This window comes from Mauremys mutica, chromosome 3, assembly GCF_020497125.1.
Source record: "Mauremys mutica isolate MM-2020 ecotype Southern chromosome 3, ASM2049712v1, whole genome shotgun sequence".
NCBI lineage: Eukaryota > Metazoa > Chordata > Testudines > Geoemydidae > Mauremys > Mauremys mutica.
Window position 1 is genome coordinate 126144524 of NC_059074.1, and position 27465 is coordinate 126171988.

General features: G+C 45.9%; 2 protein-coding genes across 2 annotated transcripts in view; one reads left to right on the forward strand and one right to left on the reverse strand.

The window, feature by feature from the left end:
- The first annotated feature begins 315 nt into the window (after nt 1-315).
- The window catches only part of LOC123367583 (centromere protein J-like), a 67186-nt gene continuing 40036 nt past the window's right edge, over nt 316-27465 (forward strand). Inside the window, exons 1-5 of the mRNA XM_045011904.1 lie at nt 316-508; nt 8389-8997; nt 12982-13078; nt 25614-25859; nt 26896-26991. Coding sequence (XP_044867839.1) covers nt 8563-8997; nt 12982-13078; nt 25614-25859; nt 26896-26991 — 874 coding nt within the window. The 5' untranslated portion in view covers nt 316-508; nt 8389-8562. The remainder of the gene's footprint in view (nt 509-8388; nt 8998-12981; nt 13079-25613; nt 25860-26895; nt 26992-27465) is intronic.
- On the reverse strand, nt 12966-18039 carry GPR31 (G protein-coupled receptor 31). Its single transcript, XM_045011905.1, has 2 exons — nt 16918-18039; nt 12966-15392 (listed from the first exon to the last, which is right to left on the reverse strand). Exon 1 carries the CDS (start codon nt 18037-18039, stop codon nt 17071-17073), a length of 969 nt encoding a protein of 322 aa, XP_044867840.1. The 3' UTR covers nt 12966-15392; nt 16918-17070.

Consider the following 27465-nt stretch of genomic DNA (forward strand, 5'->3'; position numbering starts at 1 on the left):
CATATGGACAGTGTAGAGAGACATTACAGAGATCTGATAAAGTCAGGGAGTCCATGCCTGCCACCATCTCCATGACTAAATGGTATCCTTAATCATCAGGAACTCTGGTTCAAAGTGGTTCATAAAGCTCACAGTGCACTACAAGAAGGGAAAATTTAGCTTGCACCTGGACCTCTGCCCCTTATGAGTATTTCCATTGATCTTCAATGTGCACCCAAAGCAGACCGGCCTTCGGTTTTCAGCCTGTTAAACTGCGTCTAGCTGGGCAGCATCCCCTGTCCCGCAGCCCACTCCACTCCCTCACTTGCTGGGGAGGTGAAAGGGCTGAACAGCTGTTACCAAGGGCAGTGAGACGCTCCGCCTCGGGGTTTGCGCTGGTGCCGCCAGCGGGGATCGGTGCCTTGCGCTGTGCAGCCTCTTCCAGGGGCTCCGGGCAGCGCCTCTGGAGACACGTGGGGCCGGTGTGCTGGGGCGCTCCCTGGGCAGCTCCCCCGCTCCCGCCCGGCTGGTGAGTTCCTGAACCACCGTCCTCGGGGCGGGCTCTCACTGAAGGGCCGCGGGAGGCCGGGACAGAGAGCCGGGACAACGCTTCCCTTGCCTGGGGCCGCACTTGCTGTTTACAGTTGCTGTAGCTACCGCGGCAGCTCAACGGCTCCAGGCTGCTGCCGGGCTTGGCAGCTCCCGGCGGGGACCCGGGACTGCAGCGAGGGGGACACAGGGCCCAGTGTCAGGGCCCTGGCTGTATAGCGCAGCGTCCTGCGGCCCCGTTTTACCACACTAGGCAGGAGCAGATGGAGGCTGCTCTGAAAGAGCCACTGCTGAGGTTTACAGCCCGCTGGGCCTGCGAGCTTGGAAACTCCCTCCTTGGCGGCAGGGGCCTCGCCAGGCTTTAGGACCCAAGGGAGAGGCTGCTGCAGCCAGGGCCCCGGAGAGCTCAGGGCAGGTAAGGAAGCCAGTGCCTGGGGGAGGGAGCTGCTGCTCCCGGGCGGCTTTCCGGGGCAGGCAGGCGGGGAGGGGCTGGGGCGCAGCGCGGAGAGCCCGGCACCGGCGGGGGAGGAGCTGTAGACGCCGGCAGTAAAAGCTCAGAGCTGGCTGTGTGCTGGGGGGAGGGGGGCAGACACGGCACTGAGCGCTAGAGCCGGCTGGCAGCTGTGTGCTGGGGAGGTGAGGTGGGGGAGAGGCCCCGTGGAGGCTGCTCAGAGCAGGTGTAAGCGCTGCAGCCCGTCGAAGGAGCCCTGCCTGCCCGGGGGAAGCTCTGCAGCCGTTTTGCTGAGCCCAGGTGTCTGTGAGGAGGGGAGAAGTTGGCGTGAGTCTCATACAGCAGCCCGCCCCCAACCTCTACTCTCTGTGCCCTGGGGTGATTCCGTGTCTCCAGTGGATATGAACCCTGGCAGAAATGGGGTGCACATGACCCCATCTGCGTCCCACCCCACGCATTGCTTCTGCACGCTCTGAACACGAGAATAGGAGAAAAGTCCAAGGGCGCTGAATGGGGAGCTCTATTCTCTGTTGCCCGGCCCCATTTCGTGTCATGCCCCACCAGGAGGCTCCCACCTAAGTTCCGGTGGGATGCATACAATCTGCTGGGATCACCTCTTCTCATTAGCATCAAGAGCTCTGTGGGTGATGCGGGGTGAGCCTGAGCTGCAGGGGAATCCTTCCTTGCTGCCACTTACAGAAAGGGGTTTGCTCCATTTCAAAACATACAGAAGAATGGGCCCAAATCCACTGAGGTCAGCCCTATTGACTCAGTGGGACTGCTCCCAGTATAAACAATAATATCCATCAGTGAGGGATTACAGGATCGAGCCCCTGGTCCAGAAATATTTTTTGTAAATGAATGTTTGCTCTCACATTAATTTACAGCAGTGAGTTCAATCAACTCTGCACTGGAGCTCTCAGGCAGACAGCCAGGGTGGTGAAGGACAATTTAATTAGACTATCTGGTCAGACATTCCTTTGCTGAAATAAACATATTAATTCCTATAAAATCAGCAGACCATTGAAGCAAACATACTGCACAACAGGTGTTCAATGAAATAAATAAAAAATCAATGTACAGAAAACAATTGCTAATTTAAAATCCATAAAAGCAGTTAAGGAAATATCTGCTACAATATATAGCCCTGAGCCTTCAATCAAGTCCATGTAGTTGGCTCCTTGCATGTACAGAGTCCCATTTACTTCAGTAGGTGTCCACCCACACAGAGCTAATTGTAGGATTGGGCATAAATGTTCCCCACCTCTCCAATCTGTAATTTTCATATCAAAGTGTAACTAGCCTAGAGTGAAATGGTGTATCAGGAACTTTCTCTCAATTAGTTTACATAAGTAGCGATTTTCTGAAACTGTATATATTCCAGAAATCCTAGGAGAGAGGCAAGAAAAAAATTGTTTTGACTGCAAAGATTTTGTTTTTATCTCACAAGGGGAAAAAAAGGCTAGGTATTGCCCTACGTTTTTGTGAGAATTGTTTTCACTGGAACTGGAAATCAAGGAACCGAGTTAAAATTCTGATTACAGTTTTAATCTATTATTTTAATTATTTAAAAAATAGTGTAAAGAAATTTGTTACCAAGTTCATGAGACTTCAGGTGTATCTGAACACAGAGGGACCTGTACACACATGGGTATGTCATCTCTCTACTCCACTGGTATCAAAGCAGAATTGTATTGTTATTTTTGAGAGTCATTGCCAGAAGCGCTAGGCGAGGGGGTTGTAGTCTCAGCCTGACCAGTATCCATCCATCACACCAAGAGGAGGAAGCTGGATGAGAGCGGTGCTAGGCGACTGCAGGGCCTATTTCTGTTCCTTTGTTCCGTCATGCCTCTGAGCAGAGTTCCTCTGGGCAGTATCTAGTGACTCCTTAGATTCCTTTGAGGAGCAGTGGGCGCAGTTGGGGGTTCTTTGCTTAGTGTCCCCTTCTGGTTACCTGATTTTTCACCCTATGATCTTCACTCCCATCCCTGGGTTTTACATTTGTTGTCCCTCGCTGTTACTTGTGGCCTAGGTTCGCTGGCCCCCTCTCCCTCAAATGAGGGGAAGGGCCTTTAGCTCTGAGCGGGTTTAAGCCCGCCATCTCCCAGAACCACACTAAGTACACACCTTCCCACTTCTGGCACAAGTGAAGCAGTGTCCTACAGATAAGAGTCTCCTCCACTACACAACACTGATTCACCTCCAGGGCACCATCTATCTTGTGTACTGAATGAGACAGGGTCCTGTGGGAAAAATAGTATGTGATGATCACTTGGATGGATAAAGGCTGTATTATAACACATACACACAAGGGGGCCAAATGAAGATTGCACAAGCAACCTGGCATTCACTAATTTTTGCAACCTAATAATGTTTTTTCACATCGTTTTTTTGGGGGTATAATTTCTTAGTTTTTTAGAAAAGCAAACTGAAAAAACATAAATTCCTAATCTGGCATTTTATTGACCACCACATGGGTCATCAGCAGCACTGGAACCTTGAGATCCACCACACAGACCTCTGTCACTTGAGTTAATGGAGTAACTGGTAGAAGTAGTATGTTGTCATCCTCTAGGTAGAGCAGCACTAGAGGAGAGTGGATCACGTTACCAGCGTGGTTCAAGATATTGGCAGGCAACAGATGAATGGTGAGACTCAGGAATCTTCAGTTCCATTCCAAGCTCTGTAAGGGTGTGTTCTCTAGTGGGCACAGATTCTTCTGTCCATTTCCGCTCCCGCTTGACCCCTTCTATCTCAAGCCCTCCATCCTATCCCTGCCTCAGTCCTGTCTCTTTCCCACCCTGGCTCTTTGTCCTATTTCCAGTCTCTGCTCCTCAGTCTGCTTATCCTATTCTTAGTATCCTTGCTAGAAAGTCCTAGACTTACCTCTCAGGACTACCTGTTCCAGTCTCCCCTTTCAGTCCCAGTCTCTCAGCAGGTACTTTTCCTAGTCTTGCCCAGCCATTCCCAGTCCCACTACCACCACCCTGGTTTCTTGTCTCCAGTCTCCTTGCTCAGCCAGTCCCAGGTTCCTCCCTATGCCCCAATCTGCCTCTCTCGTCCCCTGGTTTCCCGTCATCCTCTCCACTTCTCCTGTGTCCTATCCCCATGGGTCCCAGTATCCCTCCCCAGGCTTCTCATCCAACCTGTATCCCTGCCTTCTCTAGCTTCTTCCCCCAATCTACTCCTCTCAGTCTTCTCCTCCAAATTCCAAACGCTGGCTCTTGTCCCCACTGTGTTCAAGTACCTGTCTGGGCTGCCTGAGTGCCAGCAGGGGGGTAATTGGGAGCACGGGAGAGACAGGCTTTTTGCTTGCAGTTCTGGTGCCCAGCCGCACACTAGTGCCTGTATCCCTAGTATGGAGGGAACGTGCTCATTCTGTGGGGATGGCCCATGTGTAGTCTGGTCTAATATAAGAACTGTGAGGGGCTGGAGCATGCTCAGTTGCCCTGTGAGAATGGTGCGTGCACGGTCTGGTCAGCACTAGGAGCTGTGAGGGGATAGAGCATGCTCACTGCTCACCGACGTGTTGGAGATTTTAACTTCTAAATCTAAGACGTCTCTACTGAGCATGTGCAAACTGAGAGTTTTCAAAGGTTTATAACTTGGCCACATTTGAGTGGATTGTCACAGGAATAGCAAAAGATGCATCTCTGACACAAAGGCCACCCCCCTTCCAAATTTCAAGCCCCCACTTCAAAGCATGGACAGGCCAGCGCTTTTCAAAGAAAAGGTTGTCAGAAATGTTTTAACATGGGGAAAACAACAGATTATTTCCTAGTCTCATTCTCGGAAATGACTGAACCGTTTTGGCTGAACATTTCCAAAAAAATTCAACCAGAAGCAGACATCCAGCATGGGACATTTCAACCCAAACATTTCCAGTTTGGCAACATTATAAGAATCTGTTTTCAGTTGCTTATAATAGAAATGTCAGGCTAATTTAGTAACCGGTGGTGCTATGAGCCCCACCTATAATATCATTCCCCAAACAATGCTTTTTTATTTGAGAGAAAGGACAAGAGCAGAATATTTCACCAAGCACATTTAATTTACCAGAGGAGCACCTAGATAGTACAGTGGTGGGTACTATAGAAAACTCCCACGTTGACAGACATCTATCTTATTGGGCTTGGATTTCTAAAGAGGCAAATGTGAGTCTTCTTGTTGTTACTTAAGCTTCTTAATGAAGTGCCTGCTGATAGTGGATATCTCCTCCAGTCAGCGTGTTTGTAGCTGAGGGTTTTGTAGTTGATGGTTGCAGCTGTGCTGCTGTAGCACTTCAGTGTAGACACTATTTCCGCAGGCAGGAGGGGTTCTCCCATTGCTGTAGTTAATCCACCTCCCCAAGAATTTCTCCGTCAACCTAACATTGTCTACACCAGGGTTTAGATCGGCTTAACTACGTTGCTCAGGGGGGTGGATTTTTCACATCCCTGAGCAACGTGGCTGGGTCAATCTAACTTTTAGTGTATACCAGCCCTGAATATCTTCAGTCCAGTTCACCCCCGTCTTATAACTAGACTTGGGTAAATGTCAGTAAACATCGATTTCACAGTACACACACATACTGCTGAAAAAATATTTCCATTGACAGTAATCGAAAATACAGATGGGCAAAATAAGAAAAAGGCTGCTTGAGAACTTATTAGGGTTTGATGTAAAGATATTTACTTTGTATATCTAAACATGTGGTGTTGACAATTTGTGTTTAACCATTATAAAGTGTAACTTTTTGAATCTCAACATCTACTTCATTAATAATTGTCTGACCTTCCCATATCCTCTGACCCCTCCAGAACTTCCCACAACAATGAAAATTTAAATAGATAAAAATAAGCTTAAAGCCCATAATTTTGTGCATCTGTGACTATTTAAATTGATAAAAATAGAATAAAATATTTAACAATAAAAGTCAGTATTATTGGTCAAAATTATTTTTTAAAATAATCAAATTCTGCCAAGCCTACTTATAACTGATACTCTTGTCCTCACTGACTTTGGCATCTAGATCCGGAGACAGGCAAGTGGAACTAATCATAATAAGTGGATCTGGAAACACTGGATCAGAGATCATGAATTCTGAGGATCTCAGGAGAGGAAGAAAAGAGAAGGTCAATGCTGATGCAGGGTTCTTCCATTTCTAATCAGTGACAGCCTACAGAATTGGCTGGGGCCTTGAGTGAGATTAATATATGGCAGTCAAGGAATTAAGCTCATGCTATGCATGATAAAATCTGGCAGACTGAGTGGAAGCAACAGCATGTAATGTCATGTCCAAAGTGCCTGCAAATATTCATTGTGCTTCATTCTCAGCAGCCCAAATCACTAATCATATCAGAGTGAGGGATTGTTTGGTGTTTGGCACGTACAATAATTTTATTACTACAGCTCCATGCTTGTCAACTGCACTAGCTCACAAGGAAAGCTTAAAGGAGGCCAGGAGGGGATATTAAAAGAAAACCCTTACAATAAAACCACACTCAAAGTAAAAGTAGTACAAAGTAATCTACAAAATGTACCTTCTCTGGGGCTCATAACTAATAGAAATATTAATTCCTGGAACAGGATTCTAATGTATAAAGTTTGTTAGTGCTAATCTTTTAACATACAATATATAGGTTTAGTAGTTGAATGCTGAATATTACCGTATATTCTTGCAAATTATTCAAATAAGAGAAGTCTACTCTGCTTGAAAATTAAGATAAAATATTATTTACTATGCTAATGTTTTCACTTTCATGTCTGCCAGATAATTTTAATGATCAGGTTTTTCTTCTGTCTTGGTTTTCTTTTTCTCCTGTCTCTTCATTCTGCATTCTGTTGTGTTGGCTTTTGGATTCTTAGCCCAATATTCACTATGCGTACCTTTTAACCAACTTAACCTTTCAACTTGATTTTTCAATGACTCTGGTAACTGAAGTTGCCTCCCCTGGGGTGCGACTGACTCCCAGAAACATAAATTGGAATTATGTGTGCGCCCTCAGAGGAGGATGGACTCCTTGGTGCCGACAGACTCTGCACAAGCCACCCTGCCATGCTGTATTTAAATAAAAACTGCCAGTCATGCAGTGCAAATGCTTGTCCTGTAGGCACCAAGATGAGACCACCAAACTCAGGTTTACTTCTGGACTTACCCAGGATTGGAACCCAGCTCTCCGGAGATGAAAGGCTAGCGCTAGCCCTGGCAACAGCAAACCCTGTACACTATCTGCGATACACCCTGTACGTTCACGTAACATACTGATACAGGAAATGTTATGGGTACTCTGATGGACTAAGATTTTTGAGTTGCTATTGTAATTTAAATTTTTGTATTCCAGACATCTTCTGAAACTGGAAGCCTGCATTTCAAACAAGGAAGAAGGTGTTAAACTTTGACTGCTTAATATCTTAGTTTAATTTTTTTTCAAATTGTTCATTATTCCCACCTCTCATTTCCCAGGACATCTTGTCTCCTCACTGTCTTCTCCTCTCGCCTGCAAGCACTTAGACCTAACTTTACTCAAATCACGTGTCCCATTGAACTCAGTGCGGCTACTCACATGAATAAAATTACACATCTAATGCAAACAGCAGTGAGACACCAATTGCAAGCTGTTAGAAGCAGAGACTGTATTTTAGGTATTGTATCAGCACTAAGCACATCTTCAATGCTTAATTAATAATAATAACTGATCAAGATAAAATGGGTCTGTACATCTTATTCAAACCACTTAAATTAAAGTCGGGAGAAAAAGTCATTAATTATCCAGGAGCTTAATCTATTGGAGAACCTATATTGCATTTCATAGAAGGCAGAAAACTGCCTGTGAATCAAATTAAAATATACCTGGTAGACCCCACTAAGTTCAACTGATGAAATACTTTTAAAAATCAACAATGTAGAAAATGGAGCAGCCATTCTCTCAGAGAGGAGGACTGAGAGGTTAAGAAAGTTTAAAACAGGGAAATGGTTTTTTTGTCCCACAGCTTTCAAATGCCCTAATCTTCTTAATCATGTGATTCATAGAGAACGGGCTGTAAGTCATGAGTATATTTTCCCCTTCCTTTTATAACTAAGCTTTCTTCTGAGTAACCTAAACCTGTCAATTTTTCAGTAGTGCATTTTTTGCATAATCATCTTCTGTTCTCCATGTTTCTTCTATGGTGTTTGGCCACTAAGCAGATTTCTCTGATCCTAAAGGCTTACAGTGAAGGTAAGGGACTAGTCAGCTCACTTCTGAAGGATGTTTTTGGTGCTGAAAAGTGTATTTTTTTGCAACATACCTTTATATCTGCTTCCCATCTGTGTGACACTTTAGAATTTAATAGTGAGCAGTTGGCAGGCAGGACACAGGTAGAAATGTGGGGTTTTGTTTCTTGTTTTATTGCATGTTTCCTGACTGCATAATATTATATTTTGACAGTTATTATGGATGGAAGATCCTTTGCCTTCAACCTGAAAAAAAGCTCTGGGATTTAAAAAAATAAATAAATGGAGGCCGTCGGTAGGATCCACTCGGGCCATCGCTTTAGCACTGCATGTTTATTTTCAACTCCATTCACTGTATGTCCATAGGCTGGAGTTCAGAAAGCGGGATATGGAAGTAGATACTCTCAAAGATGAAGACCATATGGCTGAGTGGACTGCCAATGATCCAGCAAGACTGGTGCCAACTCCTAGCAAAATCACTGAGAAGGCCATGTGCTTTTTGCCCCCGGGCCAGATAAACAGCACAAATGGCTCATTCAATGAGCAGTTTACACCTTTCTGCTACTCAGCAGACAGCAGTATGATGGGCAGTAATGGCAGCTCATCAGATAATAGGTTCCATGGCCAAGCTTTTCAGGATGCAAAGCAACTCAATTATTTGGCCAACTCTGCTCTTTTTCCTCATTTGTTGGCATCCAGCGTAACTCAGACTGGAATTGTCCAGGCCAATAAAAGTAGTGACTTGGAAACACTCAGTCCTGTTGCTGCTGCTCCTGCTCCTCAGATAAGTCAGGAACCCACATGCTACAGAAACATGGAACAGGTGGGTTTGCTTTAAGCATTCATTGCATTTCAGTGGAGTGTGAGCATGCCTGGTTTTTGAAGACTGCACAAATAACATCTAATGCATTGCCCTAAGAAGGAACAAGTCTGCTAACTTTTGTGTCTGCAACGGAGAGGCTTTAGTGGCAATGCCAGGATGTGGAGTGTGACCCTGTGTCTGATTATGCTGTTTTAAAGCCCTCAAGGCAATAAAATGCTGCTTTGTTATGATAATTTGTAGTAGCAAATTCCTTTTTCCAAGAACAAATCAGTTTGTTAACCCCTTGTTCCTGTTGTTTTGATGTTTATTCCTCTCCACTTCCCTCCTTTAGGAAGAATTCCAGACTTTGATAGCACAACATCATGTATGTGACAATGACATGGAAAACCAAAGTTGGGGATTTTTTTTTTCAGTGATCACTATTCTCTGTCTTCTTCCTATGCCCTTTTTCCTTTTCTTTTTCTTTTCTCAACGTTTGTGTCTTTTTCCTCTGTTTTTCTCCGACACCTCCTTCTCTTCCCTTTTGACTGTCCCTTTTCTCTTTTTTCTTCTTTTAGGGGCAGACAGACAGCTGGACAAGAGTAGCTCTGCACTGTCTCCTGCATCAAAGCAGCCTGCTGCACTGGGTTTCTAACTACCAAATAAAACTGCACTATGGACACCACCCATAATAGGCAACAGCTTATCTGAAATGTAGGGTACGTCTACACTGGGAATCTTCAGCACTTTTCCCACCCTTGTGCAGCGCCACTACAGATAGCAATGGCAGAAGCAGTGGTGTTGACGAGGCACAGACTTTATTTTATTACTGCCACACCTGGGAAATGCCTGGTAATAGACCAATGTTGGGAAAAGTGCTATTGTGAACAAGGCCCTACTTAAAGACTATGTCTAGCAGGCAAATGGAGTTTGCTGGGGCTTAGTTATTTAAGATTAGGTTGCCATGTAGATGGTCTGCAATATTTTCTGTGAGGTGTAACCTTATCTTCAGTTTATTGTCAGGCAGTTAAAATCTGGCATAGGGTCCTGGAAATCCTAGATTTTCCTGTAGGCCCTTGCCCCTGTCTTTTTTAAATGCTTTTGCTAGACTCCTACAGAGAAAGAACATGTTTGGGTGGCTTCTGTGTATGGTGCTTCCCCAGAGGGGCCAGAAGGGGCAGCAGGAGAATGAAGATAATGCTCTCAGCCAGGCTGCTAGGGAAATACCAGATGCAGAAGTAATACAGTCACATTATTACTGTTTGTTTAATTCCTGAAATGAGTTAGGCCTTCACAGAACGTAAAGAAGACATGGCTCCTACCCCGAAGAGTTTGCTGTCTGAGCAAAGATGAAAGGCAAGGAGGACAAATTGAAGGGGTGGAGTAATGGAGGGAGGATATGGGTTATGCACAAAGACTAGAATCAGGTTTCAGAGTGGTAGCCATGTTAGTCTGTATCAGCAACAACAACGCGGATTCCTTGTGGCAGCTTAGAGACTAACAAATTTATTTGGGCATAAGCTTTCGTGGGTTCTAGGCCACAAAAGCTTATGCCCAAATAAATTTGTTAGTCTCTAAGGTGCCACAAAGACTAGAATGTTGCTTTTTCTCTGCTAGATTATGAGCTATTCCCTCTCCACCCTGCAAGGCTTAACTCATTCCTGCACTATAATATATAATAATAGGAGATATACCAATCTCCTAGAACTGGAAGGGACCTTGAAAGGTCATCAAGTCCAGCCCCCTGCCTTGAGTAGCAGGACCAATTTTTGCCCCAGATCCCTAAGTGGCCCCCTCAAGGATTGAATTCACAACCCTGGGTTTAGCAGGCCAATGCTCAAACCACTGAGCTATCCCTCCCCCTCCTAGGGGCTGAAAGTTTTGTTCAACAGAGAGGCCAGAGGAAGTAGGGCAGTGGGGGGGGGAACCACCAAAAAGCAGAAGGAGAGAGATGGGAAGGAGACAAGGTGAATGGTGAGTGCACGAATGAAGGAGAGACTAACTAGAAGGATCAGTGGGCAGTTTAGTAGCAGCATTTTAATTTGGGGCAGATTTGGGTCTCTGTTTCTCTGGACCAGGAGTTCTGTGGAGACCGAGAGCTAACCCGCTTGTGTTGGGGATAGAAGGATAGCGCCTGATCTGTTCTATTCCCTAATAGTTTAATGCTTGAGGTGCCTATGACTGGGACACTAACTGCTGTAGAGTGCTAAAAGTCCTGAAATTTTAGGGGCACTCTTAAATCTCTCCTTTCTACCCATTCTCTCTCTTCTTCTATGACCCCCACCCAGCCCAAATTCACAGAGTGCCAAGCAGGGTTAGCATTTTCAGCATGTGGAAAGAGTGGAACATGGCTATCTATCTATCTTACTGTGGCACTTAGATGCCCTAAGTGAAATCACAGCCTTATTTTCTAAGCATTATGCATATATATAGTAAGAGTCAGTCTCTGCCCTGACCAGCTCAGAGTCTAAATAGAAGGGCAAATGGGACAGAGAAGTGAAGTGACTTGGCCAATGTCACTCAGCAGATCAGCGGCAGAGCCGAGAATAGAACCCAGGTTTATGGAGACACCTACAAATTCCATTGGCTTTTGTGAGAGTTGTATGTGCTCAGCACCTCTGCAAATCAGATCATGAACTATTAACATAGCAACTCAGAAATCTGCCAGCAAACGTGTTTCACTCTGCTGATATAGCTTATTCTAATAGAGCTGGGTGAAATGTTTAAAACACTTGAAATTTCAAGGAAATTGTTTTGCAGAAATGTTTTACTGTTTTTGACTGGCTTATAGAGTGGTCTAAATTTTCAAAGAAAAATGTTCTGGAAAAATTTCATTTTTTTTTTAAAAAGGGTGTATTTTCCTACCAGCAATAATACTGAATAACATTATGAAATAATTCACTCTTGAATATGTTTTTAAGTATGTGTGATTTGGCAGTAAAAACTGCAATAAGACATCAAAGATTGGGAAAGTGAGTGAGAATACTGTCAAGATTAAAATTATGTTTAATTTTTTCCCCATATTTGTTACTAACAGTATCATAGACTATTGCAAGTGAAAGAATTTAAAAACTCTACTTTTCACAATTTATGTGCTTCATTTACATTTAGAATTTCACTCAAGCTGGACAGTGAAAAAATGGCCCGTTTTACTTCCTGATTCTGATGCCCTAGCACAGAGCCTTGTGCGGGACTATTTTTAAAATCTTGGCTCACATCCTGCTCTGCAATACCATCTCCCACCGGGTCCCACATGGTTTCGCATTTTTATCCCACTCCCATCCACAAAACCCTTAGATCCCACAAATCCTGCAAGAAAGACAGATTCCCGCATGCCACTAAAAAGATCAAAAAATGGTCAGTTATATATATATATATATATATATATATATACACATACACATACACACACACACACACACACACACACAGAATTCAGACACAATTTTTACCATTAAAAGAATAAAAAAAAATCTTGCTTAAACCATGTAAAAATACTTTAACTCCTGTTATAATGGACATGAAATCTCTTTCTATCCCTCATTTAAATTTAAGTATTAAAACCTTTATTTATAAAAAGAAAAAAGTTGCTTTTCATTGCTGAAATTCTATTTATGACAAACTGATGAGAGATTTAGTGTTTAGCCACAATTACTGCAGTCTGGTTTTTTTTTTTGGTTGTTGCTTTTTTTTGCCCACCCAATCCCTCCCACAATAAAGTACAGTTTATCTGCTCCCACTATTATGGCAGCAGGTCCTGCAGGACCCATGGAATACCAATCCCGCTGCAAGGCTCTAACCTATCACACTGCTGCTTTCTTTGAGCATTATCTCTGCAAAAAAAGTTTGAATACAAATACACTCGTTTTATTGGAATAAAACAATGGAATCACATTTTAAAAAAAAACCCAAAACCTCAAAACTAGACTCCGAAAAGAAAGATTCCTTCCTGTTAAAAGGGAGAGATGAGCACATTTTAATTCATTTTGTTGGTGCTATTTACAGAGCCCAGGGCAGCAGGAACAGGTGATGATGGAACAGATGGAGCAGTTGCAAAGGCTGGTAACTGAACAACAGAAAATCATCACATATTATAACCCAGGTACTACCGGGATTTCCTCCTAAGAACTCAGTACTGTACATGGTAGCTGTTCACATTCCTACAATGAAATGCTGTAGCTCCCAGAATAAATTCAAGCTACGATGTGGGGTTGGTCGGAGGAAGTAGAAGGATCTTCATCTGAGAGTTGTACTAAAATATTTTATTCACACCACAAAAATGGTAACTCCAGAAAACTTTTCTTTGACTTTAAGTATTTCCTACAGACATTTCATGTGTAAAAGTGCATTTCTGTTTAATACTAACAGACATTCATATACATGTGTCGACTAAAGTTTAGATTAAAATTCATTAGTGTTGTAATAAATTTTTGTGTAGTGGAAGGCACTGCTAAAACCTAAAATATCTTCTTTCTCACTATATAAAAACTAGACGAGAAGGGGAAGGGAATGGATTCAGCAGACAGGGCTTCTAGAAATAGACTTTCTGTGCTGGTAATTCAGTCTCTTCCCCACAATACAATATAACTTCCGGAACAGCTTCCTCCTTAATGGTAGCAGTGCCAGAAAATGCCATCAGCATAGCGGATAAGAAAAGGAGAATCCATCATCTGCAGGGATTTCCTTGCCCCCCTCCCACCTTTGGAATGGATGTGGTTCCACAGTGAGACTGGATATGTGAGGGACCAGCTGGGAGCTTCACCTACTGCACGGAATCTGGTTTTGCAGGGTCCCTCTGCATGAGTGCAAACAGGGGGAAGTAGACAATGAGGCACAGAAAAGCCAAAGGATCTTTGAATTGGTTCCCTCCTGGAGGTGTTCCACCAGGGGGGAACAGTTTTTTCCTTTGGACAGGGCTCCACAGTGCCCCACTGGCAGACGTTGCCTGCAGTATGTACATCTGCACATTGCTCTGGCATCCTGGCCTCCCCACTCCACTTTCTGGGCTACATTCACCAGTTTGGGGATTGCAAGTATCTTGTGCTGCTGAGATGCCTTGAGGACAGACTTTCCACTGCTGGTGGTCTGCAGCTGTAGGACATGCCATAACGTATGCAAGGCTAAACTCTAGTTCATCAAAAACCATGAACAATGATTCCTGCAATGTTGTAATCATGGATCACCTGCATCCTTTAGAAAAGGTCTTCTATCACAATTTTCTACAGTTTCAGTTTAGCATCCTCAGTGCCTGACAAGCTCAACGGCAGTAGGAAGTCTTTTGGCAGCAGTGGAGTTACTCTGGAATTACACTGGTGCAAATGAGATTGGAATTTGGTCCAGTGCTTTTCCATAAACAAAATCTGAATAGGTTTGGCAAAATGCTTAGGATGGCAGAGTTCACAAGTAGCTTTAAACTGTTCAACCAGCGCTTACAATGCAAATTTCACTAATTTTGGACAGGGTCATATTTTATGTGGTTAAACCACTCTTAAATGATTTCGCCATGCTTTTAGTGACACTGGCTTTTTCCAACACCAGGCATGCATGTCCTTCCATCTTCTCCCACCTCCTTCCCTTTGCAAAAAATACAGGCTGTGCAGTCATTGTAAAGAAAATCATGTTCCATTCATGTCCCTCATACATAGTATAGTCTGAAGCAGTACAGAATTTTTCGAAGTGCTGGAACAAACAGGTTTTGACTCTTTAAATCCCTGAGTTCTGGCAGAAAATATAACTCAACATTTGATACTTTTTTACTCTTGTATAGCTCAGAACTGGTCTTTCAGTGTGTGTGTGTGTGTGTGTGTGTGTGTGTGTAAGGGATGGAGGGAAACCTGGATTCCAATGGACAACCTGCATGCCCTGACTCAGACTGGCAGGTCTTTGCTAGGGTGAGGTAATATCTTTTATTGGACCAACTTCTGTTGGTGAGAGAGACGAGCTTTCACACCACACAGAGCTTCTTCAGCTCTGGGAAAGATGCTGAGAATGTTACAGCTAAATACAAGGTGGAAGAGATTGGTTAGCAGAAGTAGCTAGCTAATATTCTAAGGGACCATTCAAGGTAGAGTGGCCTGTTAACCTTTGCAGTCATAGGACAAAAAGGGGATTAGTGGATTATAGATTTGTAATAATCCATAAATCCAGGGTCATAACTCTGCTGATCACTAGAAATCATGGACTCAACAGAGCTCTTTTACAGAGGTCCAGTAAAAGATATTACCTCACCCACCTTGTCTCTCTGATATCCTGGGACCGAAACAGCTATAACTACACTGCATAGGTCTTGATTAGGGCATTCAGCAGCGACCGATGATCCTTAAGGATGTTATGGGTGTCTCTTGCATGGTCCATCTTCTGTGATTGTAGGGGACTGGGTGTTAAATGGACCTTCATGCTGCTATCTTTTTATATTTCTATAATGCAGAAATAATGATTGGTAAAGAAATAAAAACTCGATTAAAAAATTAGACCATGAGGAAATAATATGCGCAATTCATAATGATTCTTGGTAAAATGTGGTCCACACCTCCACATTTCTCACTAGACCCAAGATATTTTTCCATCAGATGACAGAATGAGTGAATTGCAAAGCTTCATGGGTTCACAGAGGTAGCATTGTGCAATCAAAGATGTACATCTTTTTCAGTTCCACTTCCCCCACTCCTGCTGTACTATGTATAGGAAACATTCTTCACAAAAGACAATTAAATCCCTCTGTCCCTGTGGTGGGCAAACTTTTTGACCTGAGGGCCACATCTGGGAATAGAAATTGTATGGCAGGCCATGAATGCTCACAAAATTGGGATTGGAGTGCAGGAGGGGGTGAGGGCTCTGATTGGGGGGGTGGGCTCTTGGGTGGGGCTGGGGATGAGGAGTTTGGGGTGTAGGAGGGTGCTCTGGACTGGGACTGAGGGTTCGGAGGGCAGGAGGGGGATCGGGGCTGGGGCAGGGGTACAGGAAGGGATACAGTTTCCAGCTGACAGTGTGGGCTCGGGGGTGGGGGCTTGGGATGAGAGGTTTGGGGTGCAGGATGGTGCTCTGGGTTGGGATTGAGGGGTTTGGAGAGCGGGAGGGGGATCAAGGCTGGGGTAGGGGATTGGGGCATGAGGAGAGGCTCAGGGGTGCAGGCTCTGAGCAGCGCTTACCTCCAGCGGCTCCCGGAAGCAGTGGCATGTCCCTTCTCCGGCTCATATGTGGAGGTGCGGCCAGGCAGCTCTGCACGCTGCCCCATCCGCAGACACCGCCCCTGCAGCTCCTACTGGAGCACGTAGGAGCCGGAGCAGGGCCATGCGGCTGCTTCCGGGAGCCATGTGCTGCAGCCCCAACCCTGCACCCCCGCCAGAGCGCCGGAGCGTGGCCACGCTACATGGTGTGGCCCCCAACCCAGCGCCCCGGCTGGAGCACCGGAGTGGGGCAAGCCCCAGACCTCGCTCCCCGGCGGGAGCTTGCGGGTCAGCTTAAGACGGCTCGCGGGCCGTAGTTTGCCCACCCCTGCAAAAATAAAACAATAGTGCCTCACATGTACATGAAGGAACAGAACATGGCTAGTTTGGACAGAATTATTTATAATCTAAATTCAAGTTTCAATCAACGTATAAGGAACAACTGCTTGTAAAGCTTCATTTTTAAAATGTTAATCTTTATATTAGGTACAGCTAAGCATAAGAAAATAATTTTAAGTGTTGGAGAATCTATTTGGCTTTTGTATAGATCACAATTTTAAACTGATTTAAGACAGTATCCCCTACTTCCACTGGAGTCAGTAGTAGTTTTACTATTGACTTTAGTGGGAGCAAGATCGGGGCCCTAAGACTGCAGATTTTGTAAAAAGAAATAGAATCAGATCCTCTGCTGACATAAATTGGCATATCTCTACTTAAGTCAATGGAGCTACACTGATATACATCACCTAATGTTACATCTAGGTTTTTGACTTACTAGAATTCCAGCCCAATGGAATGAAAGGATTTAGAACAGCTGAGTTCTGACAGACCCTTCATTTGCAGGATAAGACATGGTAACGTGGGGGGGAAAAGTTTCCTTTCCAGCCTGGCATAAACATTAGAGATTATCAGAATCTTTCCAATGGCTTCAACTTTCAGAATCTTTGGAAATGTCCAAGGTCTGAGGTTCCACTTCATTTCTTCTCACCCTTAGAGAGTTAAAGATCTTTCTATAGGAACTTCGAAAAGTCGGGCTTGAGAAGCAGTACACGATGGGGTCCAAAGCACTGTTGAGATAGGTCCAGCAGATAGTAACATCAAATACATTCACAGCAAAACGAAACGCTGCACAACTTTCAAAGCTTTGGAGAATATACACAAGCACTCTGCCCAACACGCTAGGCAGGAAGCAAACTCCGAACACCACCACCACTGCAATCACTAACAACATGGCTTTCTGCAGCTTAGGTTGACTGCTCAAATCACGAGGGCTCTTCTTCAGCTTCCTGATGATGCCAACTGTGCAAAACAAAATGAGGCCAAAGGGAACGAGAAACTCCAAAAAGAATATGATGACATGCCAGATGCTGTAGAAATTGGCCTCTCCTTGTAGGGTGAAACTGCGGCACTCAGTAGAGTTTTTGGGTCGAGGAGCAACCAGGATCTCAACAGTCAATCCAATTGCTAAAAGCCAAACCAAGCAAGCAATGACTCTAGCATTCCTGGCTGTGAGAAAGCTGGTTTTATTGTTAGGGTGGACAACCCGGAAATAGCGATCCAGAGCCACAGCAGTGAGGAATGCGATGGAGACAGCTTGGGAAAGAGACAGTGCAAAGAGTATTACTGAACAGAGTAGATCTCTATAATCCCATTTCTCTATAGTGCTAAACCTGAGAGCAAGCACCAGTCGAAACGGCAGGCAAATGTTCAGCAAGACATCTGCGATAACCAGGTTGAGCAAGTAGACAGCGTGTGGCTTCCAAATTTTCAAACGGAAGTAGAATGTCCACAGAGCAATAGCATTGCTTGTGAGTCCCAGCAAAAATTCCAAAATTAGTAGGATGTTCATGGCAATTTCCACAGCCTCATTGTAAACAGAGCAGTTAGAATTTGTCATTTTCTGCTGGCTCCTCAAAAGGACTGAAAAACTGAAACCCCTCTGAATCATGTTACACTTCAAAGGCCACCCCCAAAAAAGGGTTTCTTTTCCTCCTAATACTGTAATTACTTCTGCATTTCTCAGAGAAGGAAGTATACCATCAGCATCAGGAGGTCAAAAGTAAATCACTATTAAGCATCAGTAAATAAAATGTAAAGTGTACTACGTATGTATGTATATTTATACATACATATAGATGTGTGTACAGAAAACCACACACAGAATGGTTTCCTGAACATGAAATCTTGACCTGAATCTGCACCTCCTGTGAAGCACTGAGCATTCAATTCCCAGGGAAACAATGTGAATTGAGGATGCTCAGCTCCTTGTATGATCTGACTCTATTTATGCTTTACAGATGTAAAACCCCAGAAAAGTGTTAAGTGTTATTTAGCCTTCCATGGTACAAACATGTCACTATTATATTGCCATCCTTTTTAGGGAAAAGAAAATATGGTGACTTATTGAGAAAATCAGTATCCCAATAAGAGAGATGATTTCATTTTAATGTCTACCACTTCTATGCAGCTAAAAAAAGGGCCGGGATGGCATGTTTCTGTGTGTCTGAACAATGGTACTTCAAGTCTCGTTACTAACGAGTCACTAGCACTGGATTAAATGACACTAATTACGCTGCCATTCCCAGAGAATATACTGGTAATGCAGTAACATAATGTCACATGATTTCTTCCCCAGTGTGCTTAAAATGACTCCAGTTTCTGGAACTGAAAGTCATTGAACTTTTTTTTTAAAAAACCCAAATGACACTTCTCTCTCTGTGTGTGTGTAACACACACACACACACACACACACACACACACACACACACACACACACACACACACACACTATCTGTTATGTTTTTTTCTTCAGTACCCCTCTCATGGGGCCGACTCTGTGGGAATTCCAGGGCCAAGCTCCCCTCCCCCCAGCACCTCCCGCCTGCCAGCAGCCCCGCCAATCAACTCCTTCCCTTCCCACCCAGCGCCTCCTGCCCGTCGCAGATCAGCTGTTCCATGCCGTGCAGAAGGCGCTGGGAGGGAGGGGAAGGAGCAGGAATGGGGCTTGCTCGGGAGAGGGGTGGGACTGGGTGGGAAGAGGCAGGGTGGGGGCAGAGCAGAGGTGGGGGATTTGGGGAAGGGGTGCAGTGGGGGCAGGGCCTAGGGCTGAGAAGGGGGGGGTTGAGCACCCCCAGGGAAAGTTGGAACCTATGCTTCTCCTCCTAGAATTGCTCAGCTTTTCCACAGGACTGACTGCTTTCTCCAAGCCCTTCAGAGGGTAGCAGTGGGAAGCACGATTGATGCTTCACAGGGAGAGAGTCAGCCAAACGCCAGCTGCTCTCTTTCCCCGGCTGTGTGCAAAAGGAGTCTGTGATTGGTGAGCTCCTATCTAGGAATCCAGGAGCCACCCAGAAATCCAAGGGAAAAGCTGTAAATTCCGGGAAAATGTAGAACAGGTGGGGAGATGCAGAGGTGTCTTCCCTAAATCTGGGGTGCTCCAGGGGCTGGTGCAGCCCCAGGTACAAGTTAGAGCAGACCCAAGGTGGTCTATGCTGTGGTCTTTGATGCAGCCTAAGTGCTCCAGCCATGCCCACTCCTGATCTGCTCCTAGCCATGCCCCGACACCAGGGCTGTGTGTGAGGGTGGTGAAGGGCTCTTGGCCCTGTGCTGGGATAATTTCTTAGAGGGGTATTGCAGACCTTTCATTCTGTTGCAGTTGCTTAAAAGGGCTGCTTCGAAGGGCAGAATCTGTCCCCATGCCTCACAATACCCACATGAAGTGCGGTAGGTGAGCAGTATCCCTCTTCCAAGAGTCTGCTCCAAGGGTATGTCTACACTACCAGATTACCGGTAGTTCGATTTAACTTAATTCGAATTTGTGGAATCGACCTTACAAAGTCGAATTTGTGTGTCCACACTAAGGACACTAATTCGACTTTGTGAGTCCACACTAACGGGGCAAGCGTCGACATTGGAAGCGGTGCACTGTGGGAAGCTATCCCACAGTTCCCGCAGTCCCCGCTGCCCATTTGAATTCTGGGATTTCCCCACAATGCATGCTGGGGGGAAAAATGTGTCGAGGGTGGTCTTGGGTAACTGTCATCATTCAACGTGCTTTCTGACGTCTCAAGGGGAGATGGAGGAGCTTACTGACTCGCTCGGATCTCAGCGAAACCAATATCCCCATTGTTATTGCAGCTTGCTGTGTGCTCCACAATCTCTGTGAGAGCAAGGGGGAGACCTTTATGGTGGGATGGGAGGTTGAGGCAAATCGCCTGGCTGCTGATTACGCTCAGCCAGACAGCCGTGCGATTAGAAGAGCACAGCGGGAAGCACTGTGCATCCGGGAGGCTTTGAAAGCTAGGTTCCTCAGGGATCAGGGTAACCTGTGACTGTTCAGTTTCTTTACAGAGAAGCTGAACCTGCCCCTGCTTCAGTTACTGTTGACTTTCTTCTGCGGTTACATACCCCGTTCACCACGTTTCCCCGCTTCCAACACACGTTTAAAAATAAAGTTAATGGAACATTGTTAATTAACAACGTTTTCTTTATTAATGAATTCGCGTTAAAGGGCTGAAACAGGGATGCAGACTGTGGTGGGTAGGGTGTGCAGTGATGTTAACACCGCTTCTACACTCCTGATAGGCTCCTGCTCCTAGAGCAGTCTGCAGTGCTGGACTGGTTGTTTCAACGGAGCCTGCCATCCCTCCTTTTCAGGACTCTGTGTGTGGGGGCTACGTGACCTTGTGGCGGGGGAGGACGGTTACAGATTCCCCTGCTGCGTGGCTCTGTGGTCCGGGACAAGGACCGCTGCATAAGTTCTGTAACCGCCCTCCCATGCCACAAAATCATGTACCCCCCACCCACACAGAACATGGAAAACACCTCCCAGACCGACCAGGGTGCCTACAGACTGCACTGTGTGTGTGACCTGCTGTTGATCCTGCCCCCGTGTCTGTACCCTCGTAAAGGTGACTGTCCTATGCAATTAACAACCCCCTTCCCCCCCCTTCACAGACAGTCTTCTGTAGAAAAACTTGACGGAAATAGTAATTAACAGCAAACTACTTTTAATAATCAACTACACAGTTAGGGGATGAAACTGGGATTGGGACTTCGGTGAGCCAGGAAGGGAAGGACTTCTCAACATTTAGGGAATGAGAGCCTTCTTGTATTTGTGCACTCTGCAGGGGTGCAGTGACAATTTTCACGGCCCGTGTCGCCCCTCCTTCTTGTTACTTTGGGTGAGGGGGGTTTGGGACTTTGTGGCGGGGGAGGGCAGTTGCAGATACAGTTCAGGGGGGCTCTGTCCTCCTGCCTGCGGTCCTGCAGAACAGCCACAAGGCGCCGGAGCGTGTCAAATTTTCCCTGGGCATTTCCTGTGTGGCTGGTCAGAACATCCAAGCTCGGACTGCTGTCCAGAGCATCAACAGAGTGGTGCACTGTGGGATAGCTCCCGGAGCTACTAAGGTCGATTTCTGTCCACACATAGCCTAATTCGACATAGCCATGTCGAATTTAGCGCTACTCCCCTCGTCGGGGAGGAGTACAGAATTCGAACTAAAGATCCCTCTAGGTCGAACTAATTAGCTTCCTGGTGTGGACAGGTGCACGGTTAAGTCGAATTAACGCTGCTAAATTCGACATAAACTCCTACTGTAGACCAGGCCTAAGTGTGGAAGAAGAAGGCTCCAAGCTGGGAGTGTGCACAGGAGTTAAGTGGAGCTGTCAGGAATGGTTTGTGAGGGGTGTGACAGCATAGAAGAGACAGATGGGTGAGGAGAAGAAGGATTTAGTTGGTGTTCTTGCTTTGAGCAGGGGGTTGGACTAGATGACCTCCTGAGGTCTCTTCCACCCTGATCTTCTCTGATTCTAAGTGCCAGAGACTGCAATAGGCAGCTAGCTGAGGTTTCTGTAATGACAGAGAAGAGAGAAGGAATCAGAGAAGTTGCCGTTTAGAGGAAGATGCACTATATCTGTCTAAGAGGAAGGCAAGTCCTTGGTATTTTTGCCAGCAAGTTAAAAAAAAGTATGGATTGAATGAATGGACTAGAAGGTGGAAAGAAAGCTGGCTATTGTCAGGCTCAACGGGTAGTGATCAATGGCTCGATGTCTAGTTGGCAGCCAGTATCAAGCAGAGGGCCCCAGGGGTCGGTCCTGGAGCCGGTTTTGTTCAATATCTTTATTAATTATCTGGACGATAGGATAGAGTTGCACCCTCAGCAAGTTAATGGATGACACTATACTGGGGGTAGAGGTAGATATGCTAGAGGATAGGGATAGGGTCCAGACTGACCTAGACAAATTGGAGGATTGGGCCAAAAGAAATCTGATGAGGTTCAGCAAGGACAAGTGCAGAGTCCTGCGTTTACGATGGAAGAATCCCATGCACTGCTATAGGCTGAGGATTAACTGGCTAAGCAGCAATTCTGCAGAAAAGGACCTGGGGATTACAGTGGATGAGAAGCTGGATATGAGTCACCAGTGTGCCCTTGTTGCCAAGAAGGCTAATGGCATATTGGACTGCATTAGTAGGAGCAATGCCAGCAGATCGAGGGAAGTGATTATTCCCCTCTATTCGGCACTGGTGAGGCCACATCTGGAGTATTGCATCCAGTTTTGGGCCCCCCACTACAGAAAGGATGTGGACAAACTGGAGAGAGTCCAGCGGAGGGCAACAAAAATGACCAGGGGGCTGGGGCACATGACTTACAAGGAGAGGCTGAGGGAACTGGGCTTGTTTAGTTTGCAGAAGAGAAGAATGAGGGGGGATTTGATAGCAGCCTTCAACTACCTGAAGGAGGGTTTCAAAGAGGATGGAGCTAGGCTGATCTCAGTGGTGGCAGATGACAGAACAAGGAGCAATGGTCTCAAGTTGCAGTGGGGGTGGCCTAGATTGGATATTAGGAAACCCTGTTTCACTAGGAGGGTGATGAATCACTGGAATGGGTTACCTAGGGAGGTGGTGGAATCTCCATCCTTAGATGTTTTTAAGGCCCATCTTGACAAAGCCCTGACTGAGATGATTTAGTTGGGGATTGGTTCTGCTTTGAGCAGGGGGTTGGACTAGATGACCTCCTGAGGTCCCTTCCCACCCTAATCTTCTGTGATTCTAAGTCATGACTTTCAGAGTGCGGTCTGAGCAAAGAGCATGCAGCTGTCTGTGTGGCCAGGCCAAGCCATCTGTTAAGAACATTTTCCATATGGAAATCAGTGTGTGTGAGCCAAAAATCTCAGGGTGGTTGGAACTTGGCTTTATATTGAATGTGAAATGCAGTTTACTCTGGGGGATTACTAGTGTGCTGAATCAGATGGGGCAGGATCAGACTCTGAGGGTAACAGGCAGTTCCTAGCCATTGCCTGTAAGATGAAGGTCTTAACCCCTCTCCTTAGCTAACATAATGTCATGTATTATATTTATACTAAAATACATTTTTTTTCAGTCTCATGACCCATTATTGATCTTCTGAATGATTCCATTGGTGCGTTAGTATAAAATGACACAATTGGGACAGCACGATAGACCTTTTACCCTATAGACCAAATACATTCTGCATAGAGTTGCCAGGCATCTGGTTTTCGACCAGAACACCTGGTCTGAAAGGGACGCTGGTGGCTCCAGTTAGCACCGTCGACTGGGCCATTAAAAGTCCAGTTGACGGTGCAGTGGAGGCCTGGGGCTAAGGCAGGCTCCCTGCCTGCCCTAGCTCCATGCAGCCCCTGGAAGCGTCCGCCAGGTCCCTGCAGCCCCTAGACTCATGGGCAGCCAGGGAGGCTCTGTGCGCTGCTCCCTCCCACAGTGCCAGCTCCACAGTTCCCATTGGCCAGGAACCGTGACCAATGGGAGCTGCGGGGGTAGCACCTGCAGACGCAAAGGCAGTGCACAGAGGCTCCCTGTCCACCCATGCATCTAGGGGCTGCAGGGTCCTGGCAGCCGCTTCCTGGGAGCCATGGTAAGCGCGGCTGGGACCCCAAACCTCCCACCCCCTCCCACACCCCAACCTTCTGCCCCAGCCTGGAGCCATCTCCCACACCCTGAACACCTCATTTCTAGCCTCACCTGGAGCCTGCACTCCCAGCCCAGAGCCCATACACCCTACACCCCAACCCCCTGCCCCAGCCTGGAGTCCTCTCCCGCACCCCAAACCCTTCATCCCTGGCCCCACCCCAGAGCCAGCACCCCCAGTCAGAGCCCTCACCCCCCTCCCGCACCCCAACCCGGTGAAAGTACTGAGGGTGAGGAAGAGTGAACGACGGAGAGAGCGGGGATGGAGCAAGCAGGGACGGGGTCTCAGAGAAAGGGCGGGGCAGAGACGGCCTCGGGGCAGGGGCAGGGCAGGGGTGTTTGGTTTTGCGTGATTAGAAAGTTGGCAGCCCTAATTCTGCAGTCAGAGCCGTCCCTTGGTACGGCAAATTGGGATGACAGCTCTGGGCTTCACGCTTTGGTGGGCCCCTTGGGCCGGTGCGATTGGCCAGTGCAGTCAGTCCTGGAAGTGATGGATTCGTCACTTCCATCCCGGGCCTCTCACCCCACTAGTGATGGTCCCCCTAGTGATGGCCTGTCATATGCTGCCTTCACACTGGGCATGAATTTTAAATCTCCAAGAGATCTACAAAACAAGTCAGGTTTGACCTGGTGCCTCTCCTTGCTTGCTTTCTCTGCCTCCCTTGTTAGCTGCTGCTCCTTTGTTTCCCTGCTGTACAATCAGAGAGGCAAAGAACAGGGAGCTAGGTTCCTGGGAGGGGGAATCTGTCTAGTAGTCAGAGCTATATTCCCTGGTGGCAGAGGACAGCATTGCAGATAAAACCTCCTAACAATTCAGAACCTTGAGTTCAAGTTCAGTATTCAGTGGGGCCCAGCAAGGAAAGATGAGATTGGCCTGATCATCTAGTTGGAGGTGCTGGCCAGTATGGAATAGATTTAATTTATTATTTGATGTATCTCATTGGGAGGCATAGTCCCTTCAAAATTAAATATTTCAGAGCGGTATTAAAGTTATATCTAGAATGTCTAGAAACCTCTTCTCTCCAGGTGCTCTACCCTGACACTAGAAATGCTCATACTGACAGTCCCTACTCTGTATTTCTGGTGTCTGGGTGCTCTTTGGGAAGGCCCCCTCACTTCCATCACTGCACTGAGAATGCCTTAGTTCCCCTATGGGAGCCATTGCAAGGCCTTTCTGTTTAGTCACCTTTTTGCCTGATGAACTGGCCTAGAAGGGATGGAGGGCACCTGATTTTCTTTGCTTGGGGGTACTTTGTGAGGACCCTTTAAATGGCAATGTGTCAGCTGCGTTATGCTCTGATCTATTTGGTGTTTAATAGTTATGGGCATGTAACTGGTGGTTGTGGTAGGCCTGGTTTAAACATTAAAAATAACTCTTATAACAAGATTCAGTATTTTAGCATTTTGGCTGAACATGTAAACATGAAAAAATGAGTATTTTAGTACAATGCCTGTTTAGCAGGAGTATTCTGGGTCAGAACTGGTTCTGTACCAGACTGACACTTCTCCTTTGTTTGTTATCGCAGGCTTTTCAGTCTATCCCGGCACCGCTTCCCAGCTCGTTGCCATGGTGCCAACACTTCCAAGATTTCCTGCCACTTTGTTTCCTGTCCAGCTCCCTTTGGAAAACTCTTCACCAGTCCAGAACCATGGACATTTACAAACCAGTCCATCAATAATGCAGACTTCCCTTCAGAGATGTTCCCCAGCATCCTCACCCAACAATAGCTGCTCAGAAACCTTAGGGGAGCGCCTGCGACCTCCAAGTCCAGGTGGGGAATTAACCAAGGCACTGGAAATCTGCACCCAAGGACATTGTGCAAATCATGAAAGCTAAAATCTATATGATTTTTGATGTTTTTTTGTTTTAAAAGCTTTGAAATAAAGTTTTAAACTCATTTCCCCACTAGTTTGAGATGGTGGCCATGCTATTTCCAGTGCTAACCAAGTAATCCGAGGCTTGTTGATGTGGAACAGAAATAAATGTTAGATTAAAATAAAAAAGTTGACTCACAGAGTGTAGGGTGGTTTCCAGGGGAGAGACGATAAGAAGGAACTAAGTGATATGGCTTCCAAAGGTGATAGATGTGTCTGCTTCAGTAAGGAGGAAGTCTCTGTGTTAGTAATCTCCGTGTTTTCACAGAGGCATGTGGTCCTGCCTTAAGAGGACAGGGATGGAAGTGCCAGTCTGGCTTTTTTTTTTCCGTATCACATTGTGCTGTACTCATCCTCAACAGTATTTCTCAACCTTTTTGATAACAGGGACTGGCTTGCTGCCTTCCTAAACTTCAGGGAAATCTCAGGGACTGGTGCCAGTCCACAGACTGGTAGTTGAGAAACTGCTTTATAGGAAAATGTTGAGAAGTGAGAAGGAAGCAAAGCCAAAGTGATCAAAGAAAGTGATAACAAGAACAAGAAATGAGAAACCAGGGTAACGCAGGGAGAATGTATTATGGAGGGGATGCAAAAAAGTGCAAATGATGAAGGCAATTAAATGCCAAGGGGAGAAAATGTAAATCAGACCTTTGTCCTAACTTCTTTAAGTTTACTGCATAACAAGACCAGCTACAGCACAATGGTATGGTTTCCTGTTACAGTGGGAGACACCAAGGGACCCATTCAGCAGGGTATTTAAGCCAGTGCCTGGCCTTAAACACGACTGGTTAGGCATATGCTTAAGTACTTCGCTGAACTGGGACCTAGTGGAAATTATGATGGGTGTGTTTTGTTAGGCCCTAGAGTTGAAAACTAACAACAAGTGTCAAAATGTATATAAACTGAAAAAAAAAGGTGTTTCTCTGACTATAGGGAAAGAGATCGAGCCATTGTCTCGAAGTACTGGAAGCCCCACAAAAAAACTTTCCAGAGAAGATGCTCAAGAAGAGGAAATCACAGCCAGCAAAGGTGAATTACAGGAACAGATCTCAGCAATGTATCGAATTACTGTAAGAGGAAGACAAAACATGCTAAGTGTGTTTTGGGAGGGGTTATGAAGAGTATTTTCTTTCTCCAGTACACTGCGCGTTATGCATATTGTTCTTCCTCTTGGTTTGAAAATTGTAGAGCTAGAGCAACTCATATATCAGAGAGCTCAACTTGGCACTGTTTGCAGAGTTAGGCAGACACTGTAGAAAGGCAAGGGACAAAGCATGGCCCAGTGCATCAGGCGCAGGCTTGGAAGCCAGGAGAGCTTGGTTCTAGTTCCAGTTCTGCTACTTAACTTGCTGTGTGACCTTGAACATGCCACTTAAACTCTTTGGGCTGTATCTCCGTCTGGCATAAATTAGCATTGCTCTGTTTACTTCCTCTGGAGTGTGCCAGCTATAAACAAAACTACAGCTGATCCCACCAGTTCCTGGTGAATCTGATTCTTGGTAA